Source organism: Streptopelia decaocto, assembly GCF_964273445.1.
Source record: "Streptopelia decaocto genome assembly, chromosome: 1".
Taxonomy (NCBI): domain Eukaryota; kingdom Metazoa; phylum Chordata; class Aves; order Columbiformes; family Columbidae; genus Streptopelia; species Streptopelia decaocto.
In genome coordinates this window covers 24,600,239-24,627,800 of record NC_138663.1, presented here as the reverse complement: position 1 = coordinate 24,627,800, position 27,562 = coordinate 24,600,239, and the positions used below count along the sequence as shown (strand labels likewise).

At 36.5% G+C, this 27,562-nt stretch overlaps 1 protein-coding gene across 3 annotated transcripts in view; it reads right to left on the bottom strand.

Annotated features, from left to right (window-relative positions):
- CADPS2 (calcium dependent secretion activator 2) overlaps nucleotides 1–27,562 on the bottom strand; it is a gene marked incomplete at its 5' end in the record, with an annotated part of 304,710 nt that overhangs the window by 104,965 nt on the left and 172,183 nt on the right. For all 3 annotated transcript variants that reach the window (XM_082042913.1, XM_082042914.1, XM_082042915.1), the window contains 3 exons: nucleotides 4,822–5,025; nucleotides 6,161–6,269; nucleotides 10,839–10,905. In XM_082042913.1, coding sequence (XP_081899039.1) covers nucleotides 4,822–5,025; nucleotides 6,161–6,269; nucleotides 10,839–10,905 — 380 coding nt within the window. The remainder of the gene's footprint in view (nucleotides 1–4,821; nucleotides 5,026–6,160; nucleotides 6,270–10,838; nucleotides 10,906–27,562) is intronic.

The window sequence follows — 27,562 nt, the reverse complement described above, 5'->3', positions numbered from 1 at the left end:
ACCAAGGTGGATGTAGCAAATAAACAGTATGACAATACATCGATGGTGTAAGGTATGAGACCATCATCCCTGAGAAACAGCAGTATATTTTTTTAATGATTTAAGGATCAGTAGCATATGTGATTACACAGGCTAACAATATTTCCATGAGCATTAGACTAGCCTATCATTAAAGACAAACTTAGCTCACATTTTTGACATAGGTACATGAAATGCTCTCTCTTAATTAGTGCAATTTACATACATTTAAACACATGAATTAAAAGATAACTTATATGAACACAACTACACTACTGAAAGTACTAAACTACAATGTGAAGTTATCTATGGTTTCCAAAATGATCCACACACAGATAGAAGTTTTCCAAATCAAATGTTTAATGTGTGACTGGTTTCTACATTACTTCTAAGTTTTCCTTCTTATATTGATATCTGATTTATTGAACCATTATTTACAATGAGGCAGATGACAGAAAAGAAGAAGGATTAATATGTATTTCTACCATTGATCTCGTGTACAAATTAAACATAGTGGAGTCTTTCTTATATTAACTGGCTTGATTTTTTTCTCTGGTTAACCAGAGAAATAGAACAGACTACCCTTTTTAAAAAGAAAATATGTGTAAGTACTGACAAGTAACTAAGTATTTTGAAATCAGGAGACTGGATATTGCCAATGAAACAGATTCAACATTCTGATACGGTCATACAGATGATCAGAATGTGTAGGGTGACCTATTGAATAAAATGCAGCTTGTGAAAGCAGAATATGCTTATACATAATTTGGCAAAATAAGCAAAAACCATTTATTTAAAAATACAAATAGTTGCTAGATTTCATTCTACAGAAGAATCCGTGACTGATTAACCTCTTTTTAAGTGAATTAAATAGTACAGATAACATTGTCAAATAGCAACAGAAGATCTGTTACCAAACATATTCAAGCAACAGAAAAACAATTAAAATCTTACCTTTGCCAGCTGTAGGAAAGCAGGAAATAGTAGAAAAATAGATCGAGTATAATACATTACATTTTATTTTACTGTTATGATATACATAAAAGATAACTGGCAAATCTTTTTGAAACAAAATGGATTTTTTTTTAAATGCAAGAACTTCATCAAAGATTATGAGGTATTAATAATGACTATGATTTAAAAATTATTTAACACCCTACTTTAAAAGCTGTTAGAGTGATAGTATTTTTCAAACTCCTACACAAATGAGTTTTTTCAAGCTACATGCAAATCCAAAAGACAGAGACAGTGCCACATGGTGACACGCAGTGAGAAAAAAACCACAAATCCATTTTATTCTCTACACTTCCTCAATCTCGGCAAATATTAGGAAGGTATTTAGGAAGAACTTTGAAACACTAATACTTCTGCTTTTCACAACTGATTTTCTTCCCTTCTTAATGGAATTTGTTGTCCTGCTGTCAAGTTGCCCCTAACTCAAACTCATTGTTTTTTGGCTGCTATTGCCATGCTACACTGTTTCAGGTTGCATATTTAGCAAAAATCTACCTTTTTTTTTTTTTTTAAATCAAGGTAGGACAAACATATGTATTGTAAAACCATACTGAAAACTTATAAAAGCTATTGCAGGAGTTTTAGCAAATTCTTATGGTGTCCTTTTACAGAAAGATATCCATTTTGGCAGAATAGCAACCTGAATAAGCCTTTTACCATCTTGCAAGAAACTTCCAATTTTAGTCCAGCTGCTAAAGCTAAATCATCACATCCTGAGGGAATTAAAACTACCAAGAATTCCATGTTTATGCCCCCATATGCTCGAGTGGTTCCTAGTGATAACAAAATCACAAGGCATCATCTCTGCCCCATTCCAGACCAGAAGCAAAGACACGTTTTCTGTAGCGTTTACTCTGCTAGGGTGAACTACAAGAACTGGCCTTGCAAAGTGGTGACCTCCTCTTTTTTGTAGCTCAGTGACATCCCTGCAGGAGTTTAAGCACTGTGGAAGCAATTTGAACTAACTCAGGCAGGCAGGAAAGAAGAGCAAACAGAGACAAGAAATCTAGTATTGTAGGGATTAAAAAGATTTAAACGCTGAGAGTAGTAGGGTAAGAACTATGACTCTAATACAGAAGAGGCTGGAACTGGTTGGATGAAGATGAAGGTGCACATGCTTTTTTTGCAAAAGACAGTGGCAAGACATGCATTACATTCCCTCAAGTGCCACTCCATATAGATAGTGACATCGAGAACATTTCTAGTCCTGGTCATTGACCAGGACTCCAAAGTGCTACATGCTTAGAGACAGAGGCCAGATGTATTTTGAGAACCTTATTATTTAAATATCTGACAATGAAATAGCAGATGGAGAGAAAGTGGTAGATATGAGACAGCAGCTGGCCCATATGGCCAGACTGTCAGGTTGGGGACAGCACACTGGTGGATTGCTGGTGTTTCGCCAAAGGATAGATTTGAAGAGGATACTAATTAGTTTTTGCATGTTTCTGAGTAGCATGGGAGAGAGCATAAAGGTAATTTACTGACTGCCTAAGGTGGTGGAGCCCAGTGTTAAACTTTTCTTTCTAAAAGGAAGATGGGGGTAGCTGTAGGCAAGCAGGAATGGGATATACAGGGGAACGGGGGAACATGCCAGCAGGGTGGAGTTGCTCCACTCTTCCATGTGGCAAAGCATATGATGGATAAAAGGATGCCAAACCTGCTGAGAAAACTTTGTGAAATGAAAAAATGTCTTTTATTTCTGCTTCTAAAACATTTCATTAATTGAACATACAGATAAAATCCTCTCAGAACTATTTCAAAACAACTGCTTGCCAAGAACCTTACTAATTATTCCTAAACTGAGCAATGCCACCTAAGGTTAAGCACTGGTATTACCTGTGTATATGTACCATGACACCAGTAGCTTAATATTAATCGTATTCTGGTTTTCTCACAGAGCCTCTGATGTAGCTAGTTCAGAGACTGAGAATGATATGAATACCATTTAAAAGAAATATGAAATTAGTAATTTATTCCCATACCATTAAACTGTGATAGGGAGAGAAATTTTATAGCACTTATCATTGGCATATCCAAAGAGATAGAAAATATTAATGTTATATTTTCATGACTAATCTCAAAGCATTTCTTCACTTGGCAAATTGCCTGCACTTCCCAATTACACAACACTGGCTGATCCACTCAGATAATTGAAATGTCCACAGAAGCTTCCTCCGTGATGCTCTTTTCATCACTGGATGTTTCATTTGGAAATGTCTTCAACTGTGCTTGAACTTTGATCACCCTAACTGCCTAAGATAATATCAAGATACATCAATCTTGTTTTTTAATTCTTTACCACTATCAGTGATTTTCTCTCAGAAAACATACTTTCAGTATATCTAAACTTGCAATTGCTCTTTGTACCTCTTTATTTCTATAACATTCCCTGCCCTGTGGTCAGTGTTTTCTAGTTGCTTTTACTTCCATGTAAGTTCTGTGTCCAAGAAGAAGAGTAATTCCTGTCTGACTATGGTCACCTATTTTGTGCTTTCTAACTGATGAACATGAAGAAGAAACGTTAGAAGAGGAACTCGGTGAACTCCCAGTCCCCAGCCCAGACCCAGGTAACCAGGAGGGGGAGAGCAGAAGCACTCCTTGGCTATTGCCCCACCTTTGCTTTGGCAGTGTTACTCACATTCTGCAAAATACTTTACTGTAACACCTCCCATGATGCACAGTTAGTTCAGCCTTCACAGTTGGCTCAGATTAAAAATTCAACAGATGTCAGTGCTTTTGTGACATAAACCATGTTTTTTTCAATGTTCTTGACAGCTCAGTCAGGATTTTATATATCTGCTACTGAGATCAACAAGCACATTTTCCTGTCTTCTAACAGCACAATGTTGAAAGGTTACAGGATGAATGGAAGTCCATGAGACCAGGTGATGGCAAGACTGATGGAGGATAATGGTTTTGGGTCAACCTGCTATAGACTTCAGACATAAAACCAAGCTGAGTCTAAACGTGTCTCCCTTCTATCATTCTGCATATACAGATATATGATAAAGATGGATTATTGTATACAGTCCAATTACGTTGTAAACATTTGATGGCTATTACAGAAATCCTTGGATTGCACTAGATAGATAGATTGCACTTGCCCCTTAGCCCCTGAAACAAACAAACATTATCTTCACATGTGCAGGTACCTGCATGACAGAATACTTTCAAAGATTATATATAAGAAAATTTCAAAATACAGCTAATATATACTACCTATCTTGATTTTCTTTGGAAAAATATTTTCTTCAGAGAAAGATGAGGAAAACTTAAAATGGATTTAAAAGAAAAAATGTTTTATATGTAGTTTAATATTTCACTGGAGGGTGCAAAAATCCAGCAGCTCATCTAGTGCCTTTCTGCTCACAATGTACTGTCTGCATTGTAATTTTTAGATAATTAATACATACAATGTGTGATAAATCTACAAAATTCTGATAACAGATCGATCTCTTTCTATTCAACACTATGCTGGCTTGATACTGAAACATATAATGTAAACCAAACACCATCTCCATGGCAATATGTAGGTCAACTGTAATGAATATGAAGCTAATTGTTGTATTTTCATGGATTATAACAAAAGTAATGACCTGCAAGTCAGGATGTCCCTGGCTGGTAATAATAATCTGAGTTAAAGAGCTTCTGGCTAACAACAAATTGCTAGGCACATTTCCTTAGTGAAGGAGCTCTGCTTAATTAAACTTCATTGAGGGAGCTGCTTCAATATTTTACCAACTAAACCAAAACCAAAGCCGAAAAAGAAAAAGAAAGCCAACTTACAAAGTGGGGATGTATCTGTGTTGACATTTCCTCCTTTTGGATTAATCTTCTGAGCCTGACTTGCAGGAACAGGCTTATATGATTGACCTGTGGCTCTGTACATTGCTTGAACCCAGAGTATTCTGTCCTGCTCATCATCACTGGCAAATATCACGGTATCACCTTCTTTAACAGCATTGAAAAACATTCGACCACCCTGAAGACCTGGAGCAGGAAAGAGGAAGGTAATCTTAATAAATAAAAGTTGTTTCTGATGTTAATTACATTATGGATTTTCCTCTGTGTGTTTGTGAGGGGGTGTTAAAACATTTTATAGATACTTATGACCTACAAAAAAGATTAAAATCTAGAGATATAATATCATATGATAACACATGGAAGTAACATATAAGCAGAATAAACACAGAAATCGCAGGATAAAATACTTCCATAATTCCATTTCCAACTAAATTCCAATTGATTTCTTATTCATGTTCTCTGTGTCACATGCTATTTTACATTTCTGTAACATACCCTCCTTCTAGGCATCATTTTCTTAGCTGGAAGTTCCCATCAACTTTATGTCTCCATACCTCTTATCAGTGTTGCTGCTCCTTCCTTTGTACTTCTTTCTCATTCCATTGTTTTGTTCTGAGAGCGCATAACCAGAACAGCACACAACAGTCAACATGGCTGCGCACGGGATTTTTTTATGAAACATTGTTTTGGCTTTCCAAACACCTTCTGAGCATTATTCACCTTCTCAATTATTCCAGGCACTGAGCCAACATTTCTGAAGATCATTCTTCATTCAGTACCTTAGAGGTCTCTTAAATCCATAATCCTCCACTTCCTCCACTGCATAGCTGGAGCAGAATTGTCTTTCTCTACATGTGTAACTTTGATTTCCCTCTGCCATTTAATTACTAACTTGTGTAGGTTTTTCAGATATATTCAAATTTATTTTTGATTACTCCGAGTAATTTGTCTTCAGCAAGGACTGTGATCATTCACCTTCTTTTTAACTAATTTATGAATATACTTCACAGTACACTGACACGACGCCACCACCAAAAAAAGAGACAAAGGGAAAGACTGACTAGAATTCATGATGTTCTCCTTGTATCATATGCATTCCTACAATGTTTCAGGCGACCCTATTGTAAGTTTGTTGTTCATTCTTCTTACAAGCAGCTTCTTTCTAAAAGCATGATTTTTAATGCTAGAAGATCCTAGTGTAATAACTGCAAAACCTTCAGATGCTGGAAAAAAGAACCTTGGGTTTATTTGCTGCTAGTTCAAAATGAAAAAATTGAATTAGCTGTTTTACACAAATATACTTCAAAATCATGAAAAGTACCTGTGTGAGGAGCTGTATAATCCACAGTGTATCCTTCGAGTTGCATCAGTTCCTGAGGCTCAGATTTCTTTTCTCTGTAACTGCACATTGCAAATGTATATTGGCTAACCTGAATAAGAAAGCACTTCTTAATTGCTGAATTCCATTCCAGAACACACATACCACTGTGTAAATTAGCTTTCACTTGTGCTGAAGATATAAAGCCCATTTTTTTCCAGAAATATTTACAATGTAAAACTTCATGCTTTTTCCCCTTCGTGCCAAAAGGATAGAAAAAAAACGAACCAAACCAAACCATAAACACATCGCTCTGCAGTTTCCTGAAATACAATATATTTTTTGCTGTTGTTTTATGAAAAACTGAAAGGAAGTAAATTAGGTTCCGGTAAGGAAATACTTGGTACTATGGTACTGACCAAACTGCTCAGAATACTGTGTGAGAAAAAAAGTCCTGTATTCCAAGAAGCTGGATAAAAAAAACCCCAAAAGTACTGTTTGCATAAGGAGTGCCACAATTATCATGCAGTTGGAAAGACAAACAAATAATCTGGCCAATTCTAGTTAAAGATGTTAAGTACCAGAACCTTCAGTTTGATTTTGTCATCCAGTTTGTGATCTTTTGCCCCTGTGTTCACACCTATCTCCAGTTTGCACGGCTCAGTGGACTCTGTACTGTGTAGGCCAAGCATCAAGTACCATTATTAAAAAAATAATAAAACAATGAGAAGAGAATCTGTCACTACGTGGTTTAAGACTCCAGAGACAGAACAGAAAGCGATAAGGAGAGCTGAGGAAAAAGCGACTGGAAAGATGGAGAAAAGAATGTAACAGCTGGGAGAGGAAACGCAAGCACTGAAACTGACGTGTTCCCAGCTTTAAATGAAGAGCTGGAAAGACTATAAAAGGTGACCAGGAGAAAGAGTTTGTGACTGTTGAAGACTAGAAACTTAAGGGAACTGAATTTACATGGGCCTCTGAAACTCCCGTCTTCAAGGACTGAAGGATACCTGTCCCGCTGACTTGTTTTGAACTATGATATCATTTCTAAGATCTGTAAAATTATGCAAGGATCTAAGGACAGGCACGGAGCTTGTCTAATAGACAATGGACCATCTTTATCTCAGTTGCTGACTGCTCAGGTAACTGTTACCTAGACTTATTGCTCTGGCTACAACTTCAGGAATGATCCTTCTTGAAGTAAAATTTTGATTGCTGATTTGAGCTTCATTCATATATTCGCTGGTGCTGTACCTGCACACCACTCTACCTGGGTGTCAAGTGACTTTGACTGCTATTGATGAAAGATTTTTGAGCCTCTGGAAAAGATTTATATTTTTGGAAAATAAGGATAGAAGGTGTGATTTTTATCTGGATCATGCTCTAAAAATGTTTCATTATTTTAAGCCTTTTTTTTTGAAAAAAAAAGGATTATGCTGTGCTATGTGTCTGCAGTGTATGGCAACTGAACATCCCCTGCCACAGCATGTATGAGCAAAAGGAACAAGTGTCACACTCTCTCTGCAAAATTGCCATCAGGCCTCAAATGCTGAACTGATGTCTTCAGAACCACAGCTGAAGTCTACAGGGGAGAAAAATTAAGCAGGTATTCCAGTTTAACTAATACATTAGTAAAGTGAAAGCAGTTTTATTGGATATAAGAATTTGAGAGATGCTGTCAGGCAACTGAAACTGAGTGTCAGCTTTCTACATCAAATTTAGTACATTCACCTAAATGGACTGTGTCAAGGAGAGAGAGAGAAATATAAATAAACACAAACCATACAGACAAACTCAGCCATCAAAAAGGAAGCTAACAGACACTAATTCTGGAAATGCATAGAATGCTCAGCTTTTTCAGATTTCTTCTGCCACTCTATGGTTTTGAAAAACAGCTTGTGGACAGGCTGATCTATGTGTCTGTTCATTTTTAACCTTACCCCTAAAACAAGACAGAGATTATAATGCTGCAGATTTTACTTTCAACCAAATATATTTCAAAGGCATTCTCTTATTTAAACAGACAACTTATTAAAACATTTTCTTGCCAAAATCAGTCTTGCACTTCATCTTTTTGTTGAAAATGAGACATTTTAAAGTCTCTTCACCAAAGAAACAGAAAAACTCCAGAAAACTTTGCTTGGGGGAAAAAAAAAGTCATAACAAAATAATGTGGAACTTGCCTTGTTGGTTTACATTTACAATCTCTTAAACCCTTTTCCTTATTGTTATCAGTGGCTGCTATCAGTCACTACAGAAAGAACCACCAGCACAATCATTAATGCCACTTTTTAATATAGATCTGTGATGGGGTATAAGTGTATTTTTAGTAGTTAATGGATCTGTAGGTAGTGGAATAATGAGTACTCAAATGTCAGGATTAGGTGGAACACATTCTCAGATGAAAAACAGTATTAATCCACCTTCTTAGATAGTGATGCTTAACAGGAGAAAAGGGAACCCTTTTCCTATAACTGCATTTACCTGAATTTCATAATTTTACACAGGTCTGAACACTGACAAGCAGCTCTTCTACCTACTTTTTAATGAAGAGGAAAACAATCAATTTGTGCACACATGACAGACAGATACGCTCAGAAATGTGGACATGACTTATGAAAAGTGTCACTAGGGGATGTCCCCATAGGGCAGGGGGACCCCGTGTTGAGCGTGTTGGGAGGAAGCTTTACTGCAAACCTGGAGGCTGACTCTGTGGCCCCTGCTATGGGGCATCACCAGGCAGCCAACTTCAGGACTTCAGCAGCAAGAGCCTGCATAGCTGGGGCGTTTAGAAAAAAAATTAACCATGAACCAAATCACTGACTTTTCAAATAATAGAACAGATGAAATTAAAATGACAGAAGTGAAACTGTATTCAGATTACTGGAGGAAGATATTTTCAGACAGTAAATGAAGTGAAACACAGCATGTCCAGCTGAGGCTTTTTACCTAACATGTTATGTCCCTGTCTTTTCCTAGTTTGAAATGAATAACCTTTTAGAGAAGTGACTGGACTGTAAAAGGAAGAAAAGCAAATATAATGAAGAGGTTAAAATTTCCAGACTCTGTAACCTTCCCATAACATTGAGCTGTTCTTTCACAAACCACTAACAAGTTCTAATACGTGCAGCAGTAACGAAGATGTACATTACTCACATCATGCTCCCGAAAAATCAACATTATTCATCTAATTTCACACCTGAGTTAAATTTCCAAAGCATGTGTAAATCATACTGATAGCCTCTGTCTTAAAACTGCATTTCATGGCCTTAATATTTTACTAATGTAAACTAAATGCTAATCTATAGAGCAAGACTCATCAATACATCAATAACATATCAATACAACATACTTACATTCATTACTGAATGCTTATTTCACACGTATTGACTTCAGCTTATTGTCAGTGTATATATCACGGCTGGACTACATAAACAAGGCAGAGCTGTCTGGATAGCAGATATTGATTTAACACAGTATTTTTTATATAGCCTTATTGAGTTGATGGCTGCTTCAAAATGAAATAGATATCTAAATCCCATCACAGTTGGAAAATTCCTGTAATATTCTCCTCCAGTATTTCAATTTCAGCATAGAAAACAGAAGATAGTTAAAATTAACTTGGCTGGAATAAACCTGTCTCCCAGGTGGCTCCATATCACTCACACAGAAAGACTGTGTGGCTCTTAGGTGTGCACTTTAAAATGCAGATGACACCTGTCACTCAGAGGGGGAGAACAAAGTCTTTGTTTTTTGTGAAATGGGGAACATAAAGTAGGAGGATTTTTAAATAAAAGCGTGAAGGACAAGGGAGCACCTGGCTTTTTTTTTTCTTCCCCTGTAACTTTATTTTCCCTTCACATACATGCCTTGCAGCTTCCCTATATAGAGATCTTCCCAACCTTTATGGATCTTAATAAAGCCACAAAAAGTCTCTTCACAGAGGACCTTGGTAAAATCATAACCCAAATGAATTCAGTAGACTTCCCAGAAGATCCTGTTCAACCTCATAACCATTACTCACTGATTATCAATATGCAAGACAATTCCCATAGAGGCCAGGGAGAACACTGTATTGACATCGAGCTTAGCAAGAATAATATGCAAATACTCTCCTCTCCTCTTTTAACTTTACTAAAGACCTTGTTCAGGATTTTTTCTTTTTTTTTTTTTTTTTTTACATCCTTACAATTTCCAGCATTTAGGGGTAGAAGGAGACCAGGCTCGTGTGACTGACAGAGCGGTAGAGAAAGGAATCAGGCTTTCTGTAAAGTAGTTTTAGAAGCCTTCATTCTTAAAAGAGCCTCGTTAACAGGCTTCATCCTTTGTATGATGTTTATGGAGATTCACAATTTAACAGTTTTCTGTCAACAAAACAAAGAACACAAAAGAACAATGTTCTCTGAACTGGTTCAGATTGTAACATCAAATTTGTAACAGCAATCTGAAGATATGCACAAACAGAAAATAATTATTTTTCCAAAGACTCACGAAAGTCACTCATTTCTCAGTTTTGGCCACTCAAAATCTACTTTTCTATACCTATTCTATTAATCTCATGTTAACGTCACTGCATATGTTGACTTAAGATACTGATTTACTAATGGCTTCAGAAATCACGCGTAAGAAAATTGACAGTCCAAGAGTACTTTTTAATGAAATTTCATTGCAGATTACTAACCTGAACAAGAACAAAGTAGCGTTTTTTCCACCGCTTCCAAACCTTCTGTCCTAGAGCATACAAATATCTGCAAAGGAAATAATAAAGAGAATGTTTTTCCATTAATAAGCAGCATAATATTAGGAAGATTCAACACAAATGAGTGTATTCATTTGCTCTTCCTACTCTGCTGCTTCTTTAGTGCTGTCACATCTAAGAAGTGATTTTTCTTCTATTTACTCTGATCACAAAAATGCAAAGAGATATTGCTTATTACTCAAAATAAGACAAAAAGTAGAAACAAAAGATCTCATATTCGAGAAAGCTAGCCTGCTTATCACTTATATTTCACCAATTGCCTCTGAAAGTAGAAAAAATAGTTTCAAGTAGAACACTTTTGACTACACAGAAATAACGAATGTTAGAAAAGTTAAACTGCCCAACACCTCTTTTTTATTTTTTCTTTCCATGTGAGAAGTCAGTCAGAGTGCCCAACTGGGAAAAGGCTCAAATAACAAAATGCTGGCAGACACACAAGATTAATTTTTTTTGTTTGTTTCCAGAGTAAACTAGAACCTAATTTCCCAAAAAGAAACACTTCACTACAAACACTTTTAGATTACAAAAAACTCCTTGTCACCGTAGCAATTTCCAGACTTTGAACGAGATGATGTAATCAGGAGTGTCAAACAGTGAGATGACAAAACCACAGATGTTTATACTGTTTGGTGGTAAAGGAAGCACCCTCATTACTCAAGAAGTTGCAGCACGTTTTATGGCACTATAGTGACACTTTTTTGTGTCACTGTGGTCATGTTGTAGTGTTGTTAACAAAGACAGCAAGAGGAAAAGGATGAGCTGTGGGATTGTAAGCATGAGCCTATGAGTGGTAAGGATCACCTGCTTAAAACCCGATAGGAGAGCAAAGTGTTACCCAGGAGATGTCCCTGCTAGCTGCCCAGCTTCTATCAGGGCATCTAGCACAACTGGGTGGGTCAAAGGCAGAATAAAGATCCGAATTGTTTAGGCCAATGAAAGTTGGCTTCACAGGGCACTCTCCAGAGGATGCTGGCACATATATTACGGAGAAGTTATAACAGTTATGAGTGCAGATGGTTGGTTGGATGGTTGGTAGATGGGCAGGTACCTTTGTGGTTAAGAGGACAGGGTCTGCTGCTCTCTAATTCTGATCACTTCTGGGGCTTTGTTGCCTGGTGGTTTTTTACTCAGTTGAAAAACAGAGCAATGAACCAACATCTCATGTGAAACAGGCAAGTAAGATGCAGCCAAAACACTTTTTCCACCTCTCCTGGGCATAAACTCAAGCATATTCTTTCTTTCCTACTTTAGGTATCACAAAGGACGGTTATTATGTAATGGCTATTAAACTGTGGTGGTTTGTCAGATAATGTAGCAGCTCCCTCATTACTACGGCACTGGTATCTTGCTGTTCTTCAGCTCCTGCTACACCTATGTTGAAACTCTGCCTCCCTTGGTTTTTCTGCTTTCTGTTCATATGAGAGAGAGGACAGTTGGCTTTGTGTACAGGATTGCCCCGTGATGTAGCCTTCTTTGAATAGTCCAGATCCTACCACAACCTTTTAAAATTCTTAATTCTGTGATTATTATACACTCAATAAAAAGAAAGGAGAGCAAGTAAGGGTTATGTCAGAAAAGGTACCAAAAAAGGGCCTACTAGGGTTTACTTCAAGGTTTATAATGTTTTGCAACTAAGGAAACAGTCCACAGTGACAGGTGCATATTCCCCTGTAAAATATGAAGTGTTTTACTTTTCACGTATGGTTCAAAAGAGCCAGGCCTGTCCCCCTAAATCAGAGCATTTACTGTCCCCAAAGCATACCGCATTGCAACTGCCCCCTTAACCCCTTTACTGTTGCCATAGAGTGGAGGGGGAAATGATTGATGAATTTTACTCAGCCTTAAAGATTAATGACTGGGGGGCAGAAAAATAAAAGGTTCCACAGTGGCCGGTCCCAAGCCTGCCCTGTTCTTCACGGTGATTCTGCCACCGCATCCCTCAGAATATCCTGTAGGTTTCTCTGATGTTTGTCAGACAACTGACAACTGCCCCATGGACTGTAAAAACTGAGAATACACAGTCCTCAAATGCTACAGTACAAAGATATCCTGACTGTGTTCCCATGACTTAAATGACTGCAAAGGAGCCATAGACTAACAGAGGGGTCTTCTTGGATTGAGAGTAATCCTGGTATCATCAGCAGTAGTCACTTCAAGTTCTAATGGGAACACAGCAGAAAATGAGTAACCCAACCCTAGAAACACCAGGTTTAATCCATTCTTTTTCATTATTAGTGGAGCCCTGTATAGAAAGGTGCTTTTAAAATAAGAGATCTTAAAAGAATATTTGCTATCTGAGAAAAGGTTGGTTTCTTTTTAAGTTACTTTTCATGTAAGATATACCACATATGGTCCTGCAGTATAGGCAGAACTATGACAAGTTACAGTAAATTCAAAATTATGAAATAAGAAAGTATACAAAAAAGAAATTAAATAGCAATGTGTGCTTTTTATTCCTCCTATAAGTCACTTCCAACGAAGGTGGTAAATAAGAGCTTCCTTGGGAGACAAGGGAGTGGAACATGAACTATCTGACTTTAAAATCTGCTGGTCTTAGAGAAGATTAAGTAACAAAGAAAAAAACATTCATGACACAAAGCTGGGATGCAGTAGAGAAGTGCAAAGCCTTATGTTATTGGTTTTACAAATCACTATAAACACACAGTTACAATCTTATGTTATTAATCCCTATTCCAGTGCCATGTCTAATGGTGACAGGTTTTTTTAACGTAGAAAGTTTCAGCCATTTACAAGGGATATATCCTGTGCTCATTTTAAATGCGCATGCTCCTGAAAGATGAGGGAGATTAATTCTTACTTAAGAGTCTAACATTATACCCAGAAGGAGCCAAACATCCTAGACTCTTAGAATCCTGCTTGAACTTCTCTTTCTCATCTATTTTTCACTGGAAAGAAAAAAAGGGAAGTAAAGGACCTATGAACCTTGTTAAATTTGAACAGTAATACTACGTTTTGTAGAAACTGCAGTTGATGTCTAGAACAGAAAAAAGTCTAAAAGAGATGGTTTCCAGAATTAAATGACACTTGGGTTTCACCGCTGGAGCAGAAAATTGAGAGGTTAACAGATTCAGAAGCGAACTAAGTCCTAGAGCTAAGTTGAAGAATGTTTTATTTTTTAAGATGGGCAAGTGCATAATTTTTTACAGGTCTGAGGTAAATGTCAGCACCACAATCCAGAGCAGACCCTCACAGTCACCAACTCACAGAGCTGCAGCCTGCTATTTCTCTACTCATATGTGGATCTGTATTCACCTACAAGCCTTGTTCACTCCATCCAAACAAACGTGCACAAGATGCATTGTGTTAATTCTTCAGACTGTTTTTAAAAAACCTCAGCAGCAACAAGAAACACACAGCAGCTATTCTTTCAAATTCTTTAGGTAAAATATTCTGTGCAATACAAAGAAGAAACTGATATTCAGAAGTAGCCAATTCCATATTTCTAAAAATGAACCACACCATTTGGTACAATTTTTCTCACTTTAATTCAGCTTCCAGAGTTGGGATAATCTAAAATAATTCTTGAATTATTACTGTTCAGCCATACACTGAGAAGGAAGATACTGAAACGGTTCCCCTGTATCTGAGCACTGATATAGTAATTGCTTATTACTAAATTGATTTATTTTGACTTCTGTTTAAGACCATGTTTTGAGAGTGTTTAATGAGTACACTGACAAGAAGTTAGGAAAGATTGGTTTTCTGATATATATAGAAGCAGATATAGACAGCAGATTTTTAGTTGGTAAAAGTATATTAATATAATAGATATGTATAGATAACATCTCAATCTGTACATGTGCACATTAGAAAGCACATTTACAGTTAGTATGTATATGCTTGGTTGCCTTCTTCAGTCTTTTTATATTACTCACATAATTTCCAGTGACTCAAGACCAGTACACTTGCTTTTATACAGCACATAGAAAATAGAAAACACGTTGAGTCATTAAGTGTTACCCCAATGTAAAGATTTTCTAACACAGTTTTGCAGTAATATGAAAACACAACCAAACATACAAACCATGCAATCTTTTTCCTGAGACTTTTGCTTTTAAAAAGAGTTCTAAGATTTTATTTTTCCTGACACTATTTAATACTGCTTTCTTTCTCTTCATTGATTCCCAAATTAAAAAGTAAAAACTGGATTTGTATGTAGTCACAGATTTACCTGATTATACCTCACAATGCTTACAATATAGTAGAAAAATAAGCATTAAATATTTAAAGCTCATTTTCCTGGAAAACAAATAAAAATACAAGAAATTACATTTCCATTATAAAACACAGAAACACCTACATAAAAATGTTTTTTATATCATCTTGTGTCAGCCATAATCTTTTCTCCTCCAGAAAGAGAACAAACAAACTGAACAACCATTTTCTTTAAAAAGTCTGGGCATCACTATATTTTAAATACATAACAGTTGAATATTTTTCAAAGTGCATTTCCTTGTGCTACAAAAATGCAAAACCATATTGCTAAATATTATAGTTCAGTTTCAATTACGTGATGGCATACACAGGAAAGAAGATGGCAGCTTATTTGCTCTAAGTCCATGCTGCGAGAGTGCAGGGTTCTACTTTTTGATGAAAAAATCAGCACTAATGAATAGCTGAAAAACATAATTGAGTGTGGAATACTGGAGCTATTCACTGCTGGAGAAATGAGAAAGGACTTACTACTTCTACAGAGATCATTTTTAGACCAGCCTTTTTATTCTAAGGAATGAAGCAATCTATCTACATCTTGAATGATAAATTCTCTGCTTGTAAAAGGCTTCATTTATCACAAACAATGAAAAAAATACAGAAAGAAAAATCAATACGTGTAGCAGTTTAGTCCAGCAAAGGCCTTTCTTAGAGAGAAACCTCAGTCAAGGTTGAAAGAGCAATTAATGCAGTCTCAAAAATCTGGGCCACTCTGATAGAGTTCGGTTAACATGTGGCAGAAGTAATCATCCACTTGTGAAAATGATTTTCAGTTCATTCTCAAACACCTTTCAGACACTCATGATCCCATTTAACTGACAACAATACAGGCTATCTGTGGGCATCATTGCATTCGCTGTGAGAGCCAATGGGGACCAAATGCCCACAGGCACTTTCAGTCATCCCTGTGCTTGCATAAAAGGAATCTGCCTTGCACCACATTCCTTCTTTTATTTAACCCTGCAAGATTAAGCCATTTCTTGTCTTCAGTTGAGGATGAGAGAGAGAAAACTGATTCAAGACAACAATATGACCTGGGTCATAAGAAACCTAGCTGTAAACATTCTCGGATTCATTTTAGTACTTTCTGTGCTCTTGAGAAAGAGAACTAAATAAGCCTTCAACAGATGGAATGAAAAAAAATCAGCTAAACTTCTACTGTAATTATGCCTGCTAAGAATAAAGAAATGTTGAAGAATGTCAAGTAATACAAACATCACAGCCACAGAAGACAGTTCCATTTATTCCAATGAGCAAGATACTCATAATATGAATAAGAAAACGTGTGGGTTTCCCCCCCCCCCCCCGCAAACAAATTTCACTTACAGTATAAATGGTTATTGGTGTGCTGGAAGATCCGATGTCCCTAGATTCTTTAACAGTCATATTTTACTGCACTCCAGAGCGCTTCAACGTTTGTGAATATGCATGCCAGTACTTATGGAACCTGTGAAGTAACTGCAATGGCAACTTGAGAATTACTAATCCAATTTATGTCATATCATGAAAACTATTTGGTATGTAAGGTGGGAGTGTTTGTCAAGACAGAAAAATATCCTTTAGCCTTGAAAGAATTCCAAGTAACAAAAGAAAGAAATCCTTGAGATGCAACAGAAACATAGAAAGTGCTCCGATTCAAATGTAATGTAATTGTAATATAAACAGGTAATGCAGCACAACTGCGAAACAGCTGGTGCTGAGGAGCAGAAACCCACTCTCTGTACTTTCTGAAACAGAATTCTTCTGACTAGTTCTAGTCCGAACCCATGGACCAAATAGCTACCAGTGGCTGCAGCACATACAGGTGCACCCCTGGAGCTCATCTCTTGGTTTAATTCCCTCTAAAGGCACAACAGTCTGTGAATACAAACTGTTCCATGATGTGAAGCAAACCACAGTAAGCAGGAACAACTAAGAGATTGGTTTTAAAAGTGAAAATCTGAATTCAAATGTGAATGTTGATGTGGTAGAAAAAGTCTCAATTGCACTGCTCTCCCTTGAGCATCCAGTTTGACTGTGGAAACAGTTCTTTACATTGTCAGACCTGAAATCAACTCAGAAGCATTCTGAACATCTAGAAGCATCTGGGCATCCAGCACAGACATCTCTCCACGTCACTGGAAGCACATGACACTGCAATTAGATTGAAAAACTGGTGACTCTTTTTCCAGCCGGGTGTTGAAATTATTCGTCGTCTAGAAAGCTTAAATGGCTGAGGTCCTGTTAATATGAAAATTCTACTTTTGTTTTGAGGTCATACACTGCCACTGATGGAATCAGTCAAAACAGCCTGCTCAATGTCACACTGGTACAAAACAAATCAATGAACTAAGCCGCCAACCGAAGCAATTCCAATTCTGGAGTCCCAGTGTTGAAAATAGCTCCCTTCTGGGAAGAGTGGCAGAGGGTGGTAAGAGCAGTGAACTCTTTTAGGAATGATACTTGGCTTTGGTTACTTCTGGCTGCTTGTGTATTTCTTTTCACTGTCTGGAAAGCTACTTTTGAATTGATATAACTTTAATTTCATAAAGAATACAGACCTCAGCAGAGATAGTTGTGTGTTTTTATGGTAAGAAAACACACAAGTAGAACAAGGTGCATAAATTTCCACGCTAAAGGCTGTACGTTGTAAGTATTTTCACAACATTTGTTGTCATCATCACTAGTAGGTATTTTAAAGTCCTTGTGAACTAGTATAAAGATATACATCTGATCTAGCAAACGCATGAGGAAATACGTTATGCCTGGTATCTCTATTTGCAATTTGAAATGAAGCACAGAAATTGTCATAATGAATTAGTCTAGCACTTTTCTTCAAATTGTGCACACAGGAGATGTTTATTCAGAGTGTTTATTCAGAATTATCTTTTAAAATTCTTCACAGATAGATCTTAAAAAAAAAAATCCCTAAAGTAATTCAAATAAACCCACTATTTTTAAACTTCATCAAAGTTCTGAAAAAAAACCAGCTTAACAAGTCCTAACTTACCTAGCATTATTTTCTTAATAGGAACATTGCTTGACACTTGAGTAGTGCTTTATAAACCTCAGTATAAACTACTCCTCACAACACATCCAACGAGTGAGGTTAGCATTATTACATTAATTTCTGTGGGAGAGAAATCAAAGCCGAGAAAAGTGAGAACTGCTGAGGTCTGAGGTCCTAGTGCAGCAGAAGAAACATTCAGGAAAGTCTCACACCAGCCCTTGTCTTCCAGACACTGGAAAATGCATTTCAGAAGCCTGTAAAGCTGTTACAGCTCTTTCACACCATGTGTCAAAACATGCAAATTGTTCATGAATTACAAAAAATAGAAAAGAAAATGCTCCAAAGGGAAACGGCAAATTAAATGTGTCTGTCTTTGTGACTGCACTATGCCACTTTCAGTGACCACGTTACCCTTGTATTTCGTATGGATCCAGTGTAAACTATCAGGGGCATATTCACCTCCAGAGCTCTGCAAACTGCCCTGTGGAAGTGCCTTTCTGTGTCCATGGGCTACAGCAGATCCCTACAGTGCCCTGAATCCAAACGCAGGCATCACACTTGCCTGGAAACAGAGGAAATGAAGGAGGCTTTCTGTACCCAGGCATCATGAAAAGTAGATAACGTGACATTCACAGAAAATGATTTTTGCTTGCAGTCTGACAAAAGTACTCATTCTAAAAAACAATTCAGAATAATAGATATTAGTTTGCTCTTTTCAGTCAGCACTGTGAGGTAAAGATTCTGGGATGCTATGACTTCACTTAGATGATACTAAACAGAGACTACTTTGACAGTGAAGACTTTAAAATGCTTGACACATTTCATAGAAAAAAAAATTCCTTTTAGTAGTGCTACTACCAAGCAGTTCAGAATGAAAAGTGCTAAAGCACAATTTAAGCAACAGTGGGGAAAATGCAGTTATCTCCTTGGAATTTATATATAATATTTGAAATACCAGTCTCTCCCGACATTGCAGAAATAAAAAGCTTTTTATTGGGAACTATATGATTTTCTTCTGGATTAAAATTTTGACACCTCATGTGCTCATAAATTGGAAAACTCCCTTTTTAAGCTACCAGGCTTCAGGTAAACACTGGAACCCACAAATACCATTTCTCTTTCCATAAATATACAATGGCAGAAAAACATGATGCTGTCCATGTCCGTGGTGTAGACTGTCTCTGTACCGTCTCTAGCACTCCAAGGAATGTAGGAGCACTGCCAGACATTAATTTCCATTCTCACACAGCAATGCAACTGTTATGGCTTGTTTCCATGAACTCAAATTAGTTACATTTAATTGTACATTTTAGACATCCCTGGACCGGTTTGTGAAAGAGAAATTCAATTGCATTGAATGTTAGTATATGCAAAGAACCAAACCTGGCTCAGAAAGTTCTTGCTCTGCAGATGGGTGAAGTCTGAAAGAACACTGAGACTACTCTTAGAAACTTTGCCAGTCATCTGCTGCTGGCCACAGCGGGAGACATGATACCGGGTTACATGAACTTTTGGTCCAAGACACTGGGGCTAATCTAACATTCTGAAAGAGATGTTCTGCCTTGGAAAACCTACCCATGCAGAACGATAACTGTAGGTGTGTAGAGTCAAAATAGTACTTTTTTAGACTTCTGGTCACCTTTTGATGACAACACAGGAGTAAGAACTAGGAATAAAGTTTTCATAGCACGACACAGGTAATCAGTTCTCTTATAATATCAATTTTAAGAAACTTTCCTATGCAGAATACACGAGATGCCAAAGAAACCAAAAGATTTCTGACTCTATGCCCCTTTGGCTCTTTTGAAGAAACTTTTTCTATGAAAGAACATAGAAGCGGCTGCTGAAAAGCACATTCAGGCCTCTAAATTGTTCCCAACAGGATACGGAGGGAAGCAGCAACTGCATGGAAGCCTGCAGTTACACATCCTCAGAACTTTCTCCTATACTCATGCTATTATTGGTTCTAGGAGTTTATCTAGAAATGGTGTCTCTATATTTATGAGTTGTTAGTGGATTTTAGATCCAACGAATTTCCATAATGGTTTTCGCAATCCTCCTAAACTTTCAAAATCTGTACCTAGTAGTACAGTCCTACATCTCAACTACCTGTGCTGAGGGGCAGCTCTTTTGGTTCACTCTGAAATGGCCACCTACTAGTATTGTTTAGTGATTGCCTTGTGGCACTGGAAAGGACAGCTCCCAGTGTATGATAATCTTCACTAGAACCGCTAATGTGATTGAGTGCTTATCCTTGGAAATGCCACACAGAAACAACCAACCTGAAACTGAATTTTGCAGGAGTTATTCTGGGAAACAATAGAAATGCCTCACTGAGAAATATATTCCCTTTGAGTAACTCACTTTCGTATTCCTTCACAGAAATCAGGATTTTACAAATGGATTAACATAATCAGGAAAAAAAAATCCTAAAGAAATGTTAATATCTTGAAAATGGTTTTGATTTTGGTGGTGGTTAGAAAAAAACAAAATAGTGGTATACAAGAAAGATATAAGCCTATAACAACAGCATGGATTTGCTCTTTGTCGAAAGTTCTTTACTGTAAAAAATACATGGAAAATAAAAAAAAAATCAAAAGCACTGTCCCTGCACTAGAGTTATTAAACTGCAGCTGATTCATGTTTGGTACTATAGGACTTCAGGCACACAGAATTTACCACCTGTGAGGGAGCATCAGAGACATCTACCGGGGTCAGCCCATTCCTGCTGCACAAGATTGCTCTGACAAGCAACTGTCTCCCCAAAATAGCAATACTGAAGTGATATTCAACTGTCAAACTGCTGTTACATAAAAACAAGCAAACAAAAATTCATAAAATCTAAGAGAAAATGTAAGTTGTAACACTGATGAATCTGATGTGAGAGGAGGTTTGAGTGGTTTCTCTTCATGTCAAGTTTTAGACATACATTTTCAAAAAAAAGCATTTATTTGTATATAACACAAAGGTGTTATGCTAACAGTCTGATGCTATATGAGTGTTTTGCTATCAATTTAAATGGAACAAATACTAGAATTAATTTTATTGTATCACTTATTGATTACTGTTCAAATCTGAGATTGAGATTTTTTTTAAATCTCTTTCCCCAAAGAGAACTTCGTGTGTGTGTGAGTATATTTAGACACACATACATAAAAGGACTAATTTCCTACTATAGCTCAGGCAAGAGTTAGAGAGCAGAGTAGTTCCAATGTCCTTAAACCTACTGGAATAGCTACCACCACTCTCCAATTGTTTGATTTACCAAAATACTGTAACAGATTTTATTGCAATTCAAGGAGCAAAATTTCCAACTAGGCTTTAATAACTCCCACATTAAATATTTTTAAATGTTCTCCTAAAATAGATCGTATCTATACAGCGAAAACCTTGACATTTATAGCTACTAAGAAACCACACTTGGAAACTCCTAAAATTAACATTCAGTTGCTTTATCTGTATTGGCTAGGAAAACAGGCACTCTCCTCAAATATAAAAGCTCTCACAAAACAATATAAACAATCAAAAGTTAGATTATTTTAGCTGCATTATAATCATAGTCCCATCTTCTCCCTGAATTTAACCATGCTGCCCTCCTGTGGATATCAGGATATGTATAATGCAATGGCCCAGACTAAGAAAATCTATTTCAAATTGATCCCTGCTACCCGTTTGTAACTGACTTGAAGAAAGAAAATGCAATTGTGTAACCACAAAAAGTCATTAAATTCAACTTCAGGGCAAGAACTCTGAAACTTATATTTCAATATTTTAAATAAGCAGAATGTCTTATTATTCCACAAATCATGTATATATGGGAGCACAGAGTCATACATATTAATAATACATTTATTCTCAGATTAGGGGGAGAACATTCATTGCATAATGACAAGTGACTTTATCTGTTGAAGTCCCAACACAGTTGAACACATGTATCATAAAGATTACCCAAGAACTCAAAAAGCATGGAAGTCATTTGCAAAAATTGTAATCTTTGTAATTTTTTTTTCCTGCTACAGATACCAAATACACCCTGAGGAATTGAGTAAAAAAAAAAAAGTCTTTAAAGAAAAATATCAAAATTGTTTGGAATAGAAAGAAGAATCTAAAATTAAAGAGATGTGTAATCAATTATTAAAACAAATTGACTCCTGCAGAAAAAAATACGTTTTGATCAATTACAATTTATCTCCATAAAGTCTGTTTTCTTATAAGCTGTTACTATTTCACTGGAAATTAACATTATGCACTAAAATGTCTATATAATTTGAGCTCACCTCTACTCTGTTAGAGTTGTGAGATTTGTTAAATTGTTAGTTTAAAACAGACCAGTACAAAACAGACACCAAATCCACTGAAGTACAAAAGCTGGAGTGACACAACGCCGCTGTTTTTCTTCTAGACTAAATTTGTAAATTCTGCCAAATTATGCTTAAAGTCTTAATGATAAAGGATACTTAAAAATATATTTTTCTTTCCAAAGAACAACTAAAATTTCTAAAAGCTACAAAAGGCAGAGTGATACTTCCTGATTCTAAAATAATGTCAGAAAGTAACACTTTTCCCTTAGAAACTTCTGTGTCTTCATCTCAGAAATAAAAATGAAAAGTGAAATGCTGAATTTTAAATCAAGCCATTACCTGCCAAAATATTTTATATATTTTTGAAAGGACTGCGAAATAAATATAAAATCTCAGGAAAGCAAAAAAACCATAAGAAATTATTTTGGACAAGACATTTAGTGTAGTCACATGTTATTTTGTGCCAATTAGCGAAGTTGCTAACATGCCATTTCAATGAAAAACAATTGACCTAAGTAGTGGGGCTAATTAAATGAAGTAAGATAATTAAATGCTTCTCAATATATAATAAAAAAATTATGGCTGAAAGTGTTCCACAATGTTGTCTTTTTGTTTTCCTATTATCTGCTTCTCTGCTGAGTTTTAATCAGTGTATCTATATGCATAAAAGATAGTGTCCAGATGTTAATGTGTTACTGGCAGGAATCAGGTGTTCAATTATAATTTATTGAGTGTGCAAGGAAAAAAACCCAAGCCTTCCATTAAGTAGAATACATATAGCTCAATTAAAAATGAATGTAGTATTTGTGAATAAATCAAACACTCACATTCTATAATGGAAATATAAATTTACATGACATATGATTACTTTATTAACTTAATCATACAATACTAATCTAGGGATCAGAGTTATCTTCTGTTTGAAAACTTCTTCTTAATATACAATATAACAGTAAAGCTTCATTTACACATATTGTTGGTTCCTCTTCTCTGATACTTGTTTTTTTCCATAAATAGTGAATGAAAGAAAAGCAACTCTAAAATTTTTGGCGTTCTTACTCTAGCACATGTTCTCAGCTGCTGGCAGTATTTGTTATATTGTGTTGCTTGTTGTTTGGATGCATTAATTTACTCAGAATGTGTTTCTAAATGTCTTGACTGAAAGATCTTTAAAATGAGATATCAAGCCCATGTAACATGGTGTTGGTTCCCATCCTAGGACCCTTAACCTAAAACGAATCAGTCTGTAGTCTATGTGTTCAGACCCTTCCTTCAGATTTCAGCTTGCCCTTCAAAGCTAAGATATACAGCCAAATGCAAAAAGGGCTTGAGAGTCATAAACATTCATTTTTAGAAATGAGATTGGCTGTCAGGTGTCCAGTTGTGAGGGGAGCACATCCTTGGGTAGACTTGTCCCTGCCAGAACTACTGCAAACGGAATCGTGCTTCTTACTCTCTTCTACTTGGGCAAATGCATGGTGCAGTCCACTTAAAACTTTGAATCAGAAATGGAGGAACACATGATAAAAATAATAATTTCTAAGCCACTGATATACCGAACAAGGGTTAGTAGTTTTTATTTAGGAATCTGTTATCTCACAGCTTTGGAATAAACTTTGAAGAAATGCAGATGGCAGTTTGGGCTGGCAATCTAATGTTAGCAGAGGAGCTCTCCCTCTGGTAAAGCAAGGGAATTTGGTCTGACCCCAATGGAGACAGCAGTGGAACTCAAACCTACACCTATCACAATTCCCCTACCAATCTGGCCCCAGTTTACTCCATAAAAGCAGCATGAAAGATAATCAAACAGGTCTTTTCTGTCTCTTGCTCCAAAGACAAACCACGCACAGGATCTGACTTATATTTCATACACATTTTTCACCTACCTGATCTCTTTTATCATTTATGCATAAAGTGAAAAAAAAAATGCCATACATTACAAAAAGACAAAGCAACACAACACTGCTGAACAGACACCAAGTTAATTTAGGATGGAATTAAATTAAACCAGGTTTGTGACAGTAAGCACACTAAAAAGATTATTTGCAGTGCAGGGTGAACCCTTCATGAGAGTTTTTATTTAAATAGGACAGAGAGAGATAATGATGCTGAACTCTGTATGAAAGCACTGAGCACCAATGATACCACAGAAACCACCAGCCAACCAAGGCAATGCCATCACGCTACTTATTCAGGGATGTAAGATCTACTTGAGGACCTCCACAAAATGGTACAGTATGGAACTGCCAACACAATTGTGCTGACATTTAATAGGATGCGGACTATTTAAAGATAGCTGGCTGTGATGAATATACTATTTGGGCAAAACAACAGTAGTTCAGGGCCACGGGGACTTTGTTACTATGTCAAAATTAAATGCAATACTGTAATAACTGAAATTATACTACTGTAGAGAAAAAAAACCCAACCAGCTGAAAAAAAACAAACCACCAACACTAAACTGAATTTATAAAAAGTTACTTCTGCCTTTAGATTCCATATAGCATTAAAATTATTTTTGCTCGTACAGAATAGTGTATTACAGATTGAAATCCAGCCTCAGACACAGTACAGCACAACTGACCCTAAAGTATCGAACTAAGCCAGCATTCTGGCACATAGAGAGCATTTGATTGATTATGTACAATTGTCATTTAAAATTAATTTTGCTGTCATAAATGCCTTTGATTTTGTAGGGGTTTATATTCCAAAAGAGGAAAATTAGGTGAATTTTACCTTCCTGCAAGTAACAGATGGGCAGCACAAGTGACAGAAGGACACAATGGGCAGGTGGCATGTCCCCATCCTTGCAGCTAATAGTACTGGCACTCTCTGTATACAAATAATGCCAGGCCATGCCAGACCATATGTAATGTCAATGTATGTCAGGTGGAAATAACTTTCTTAAATTTTATGTCACCAATTAGTGTATGGTACCAAGAAACAAACAGATCAGCTAACAAGTAAAGGTTAATAAATAAACGGCATCCTTCACCTGCATGATATGTGTGCTATGCTGATTTGTAGTAGAATAAAGCAGTATAAAGAAAATCTAAAACAATTATTTAAATGATGTTTGATCCTGCTATCTGGGAAAATAAGAATAGTGCTTAGGTGGCTATGTACAGTAATAATGTTATGAAAATCGCAATCACATCTTCATTACTACAGATTCATGCATGTAAGGGAAGTTTCCAGACAATGTCCAAAAGGACCTTAGTTGGCAAAAAAAATTAAAAATTGTAATACAAAATAAATACATATATATATATATATACACACATTACTATATAGAATTCTGGAACAGGTTATGAAGCAGGGGTACTTGTGTGTAATTTAATTCCAAAGATACTTTCAGCAATGTTTTGGGTATATTAACAGAGTAGTAACATTTTTCTCAAGTTTAAAGCAAAACTAAGAGTAAAAGTCAGATGTTGTTCTGAATGATAATTTTCCAAACTTTGGGAACTGTGTAAACAATAGTATGAAGAAATTTAAGACAAAGAAGCCAACTTGAACATTCCAGTCAGAACAGAGTCTCCTCATTGAAAGTGTAGAGTTACTGGGAAACTTTCACTACTCTGAACTTATTACTGCAAATTTTAGAACACCTCTGATGTGATATTTTTTTTAACTGCTCAACATTTACTGTAGTAAAAATAAGCAGCCTACTCTATGCTGTCATTTTAGTAAGACAATGCAAAGGAAAAAAAATATTACCTGCCTATACTTCACTTCATGTAGTTACTAAACTACTCAAATCATGATCTTCCATGTGAGGACCTAACAAGACATATTTTGCTACAACATAACATTAGTTTTTTTATACTACCTTCAATCAACATAGCACTGAACGGTCAAACCATCTATTCTTCTTACCTTGTATATGAAAAACACTTCTATGTAAATTAAACCAAAGTTATTACTTAGTAGTTTAGAAAAAATGCCAGTTACAAATCACACTAAGTTTTAGATTTTCTCAATTCCTCACCTACAATTTCATTAACTATTTTCAATTAAACATTAGCTCATTGTTTGGCCTTCTAAGTTACCACTAGCTTTGTTATTTTTAATGAAAATATAGAAAATTTCCTTTTTACACAATAATAGCTTTCTGAAGTGGTGATTTGAGTATTTCCAAGAACAAGCACAACTCTGTTTAGGTTTTATTCCTTATACTTTGCAAAATTCCAATAAAGCAAACACTTGCAAGCACAAATGTAAGATTTCACAGAAGTATGTCTTTCATGTGTTTTCAGGATTAAACCCTTGCTTCAATCCTTTACATGGGCTTCAACAGAAGCTGTTGCCCAGTTTTGCCCAACTACTTTTGGGTACTTAAATGAAGTACATAACAAAAAAGTATGCATTGGTAACTTAGTCTGAATAAGGACGTGCTTTTGAAGAGAATCTCTCCATTGCCCCCAGTTGCAGCATTTTGCGAACTAGACTCCTCTTGCGTGAAATGAAATCAGACGTGGTGCCCAGCCCACACATGCCAGTCACTAAAGGGCAGTCAGCCCAAGACAAGACCAGGCAGAGACTGAACTAACTCCCCAGAAACGCATCGAAGGTGATGACCAGGTCTCCAGCAACCACTGAGTCACTTTACAGATCCGTTTGGGCACACTTCACACTTGGCTGCCTCTGTAGTCAAGAAGCAGGCACATGCCAAGCACAGTTCAGGTCTTCCAGATTTCTACCTCTTTGTATTGGGTAGCATAATTTTGGTAGCCATCAGTGGCTAAAAATCCTTCATAGGTGCCTCAATTAGACAAGTCTGGGTTACTGCTCTTTGCACCATTCATCCCTCAGTTCTTCTCTCTCTTTGGTAGGATCATCACATGCCATCTGCCACCTGGGAACAGGGCTTAATCTTATCCCACTGGTGCAACAAGTGGCTGTTGCTAGAAGGTACTCAGTCAAACAGTCTCTCTCGCACAGTGATACTGCATTCAAATTTGCCATGAATTAGGAGTCAGTCACATAAACTATGACAACAAGTCCTGCAGCACAGCTTATCACCACCTTTATAGTCTGGAGGTAACGTCTTCTCTAACGTGATCAACTGAAATTTGATGCCAAGGTTTTCTTCACTTCTCTTTTTCCTCTTTTTCACACAT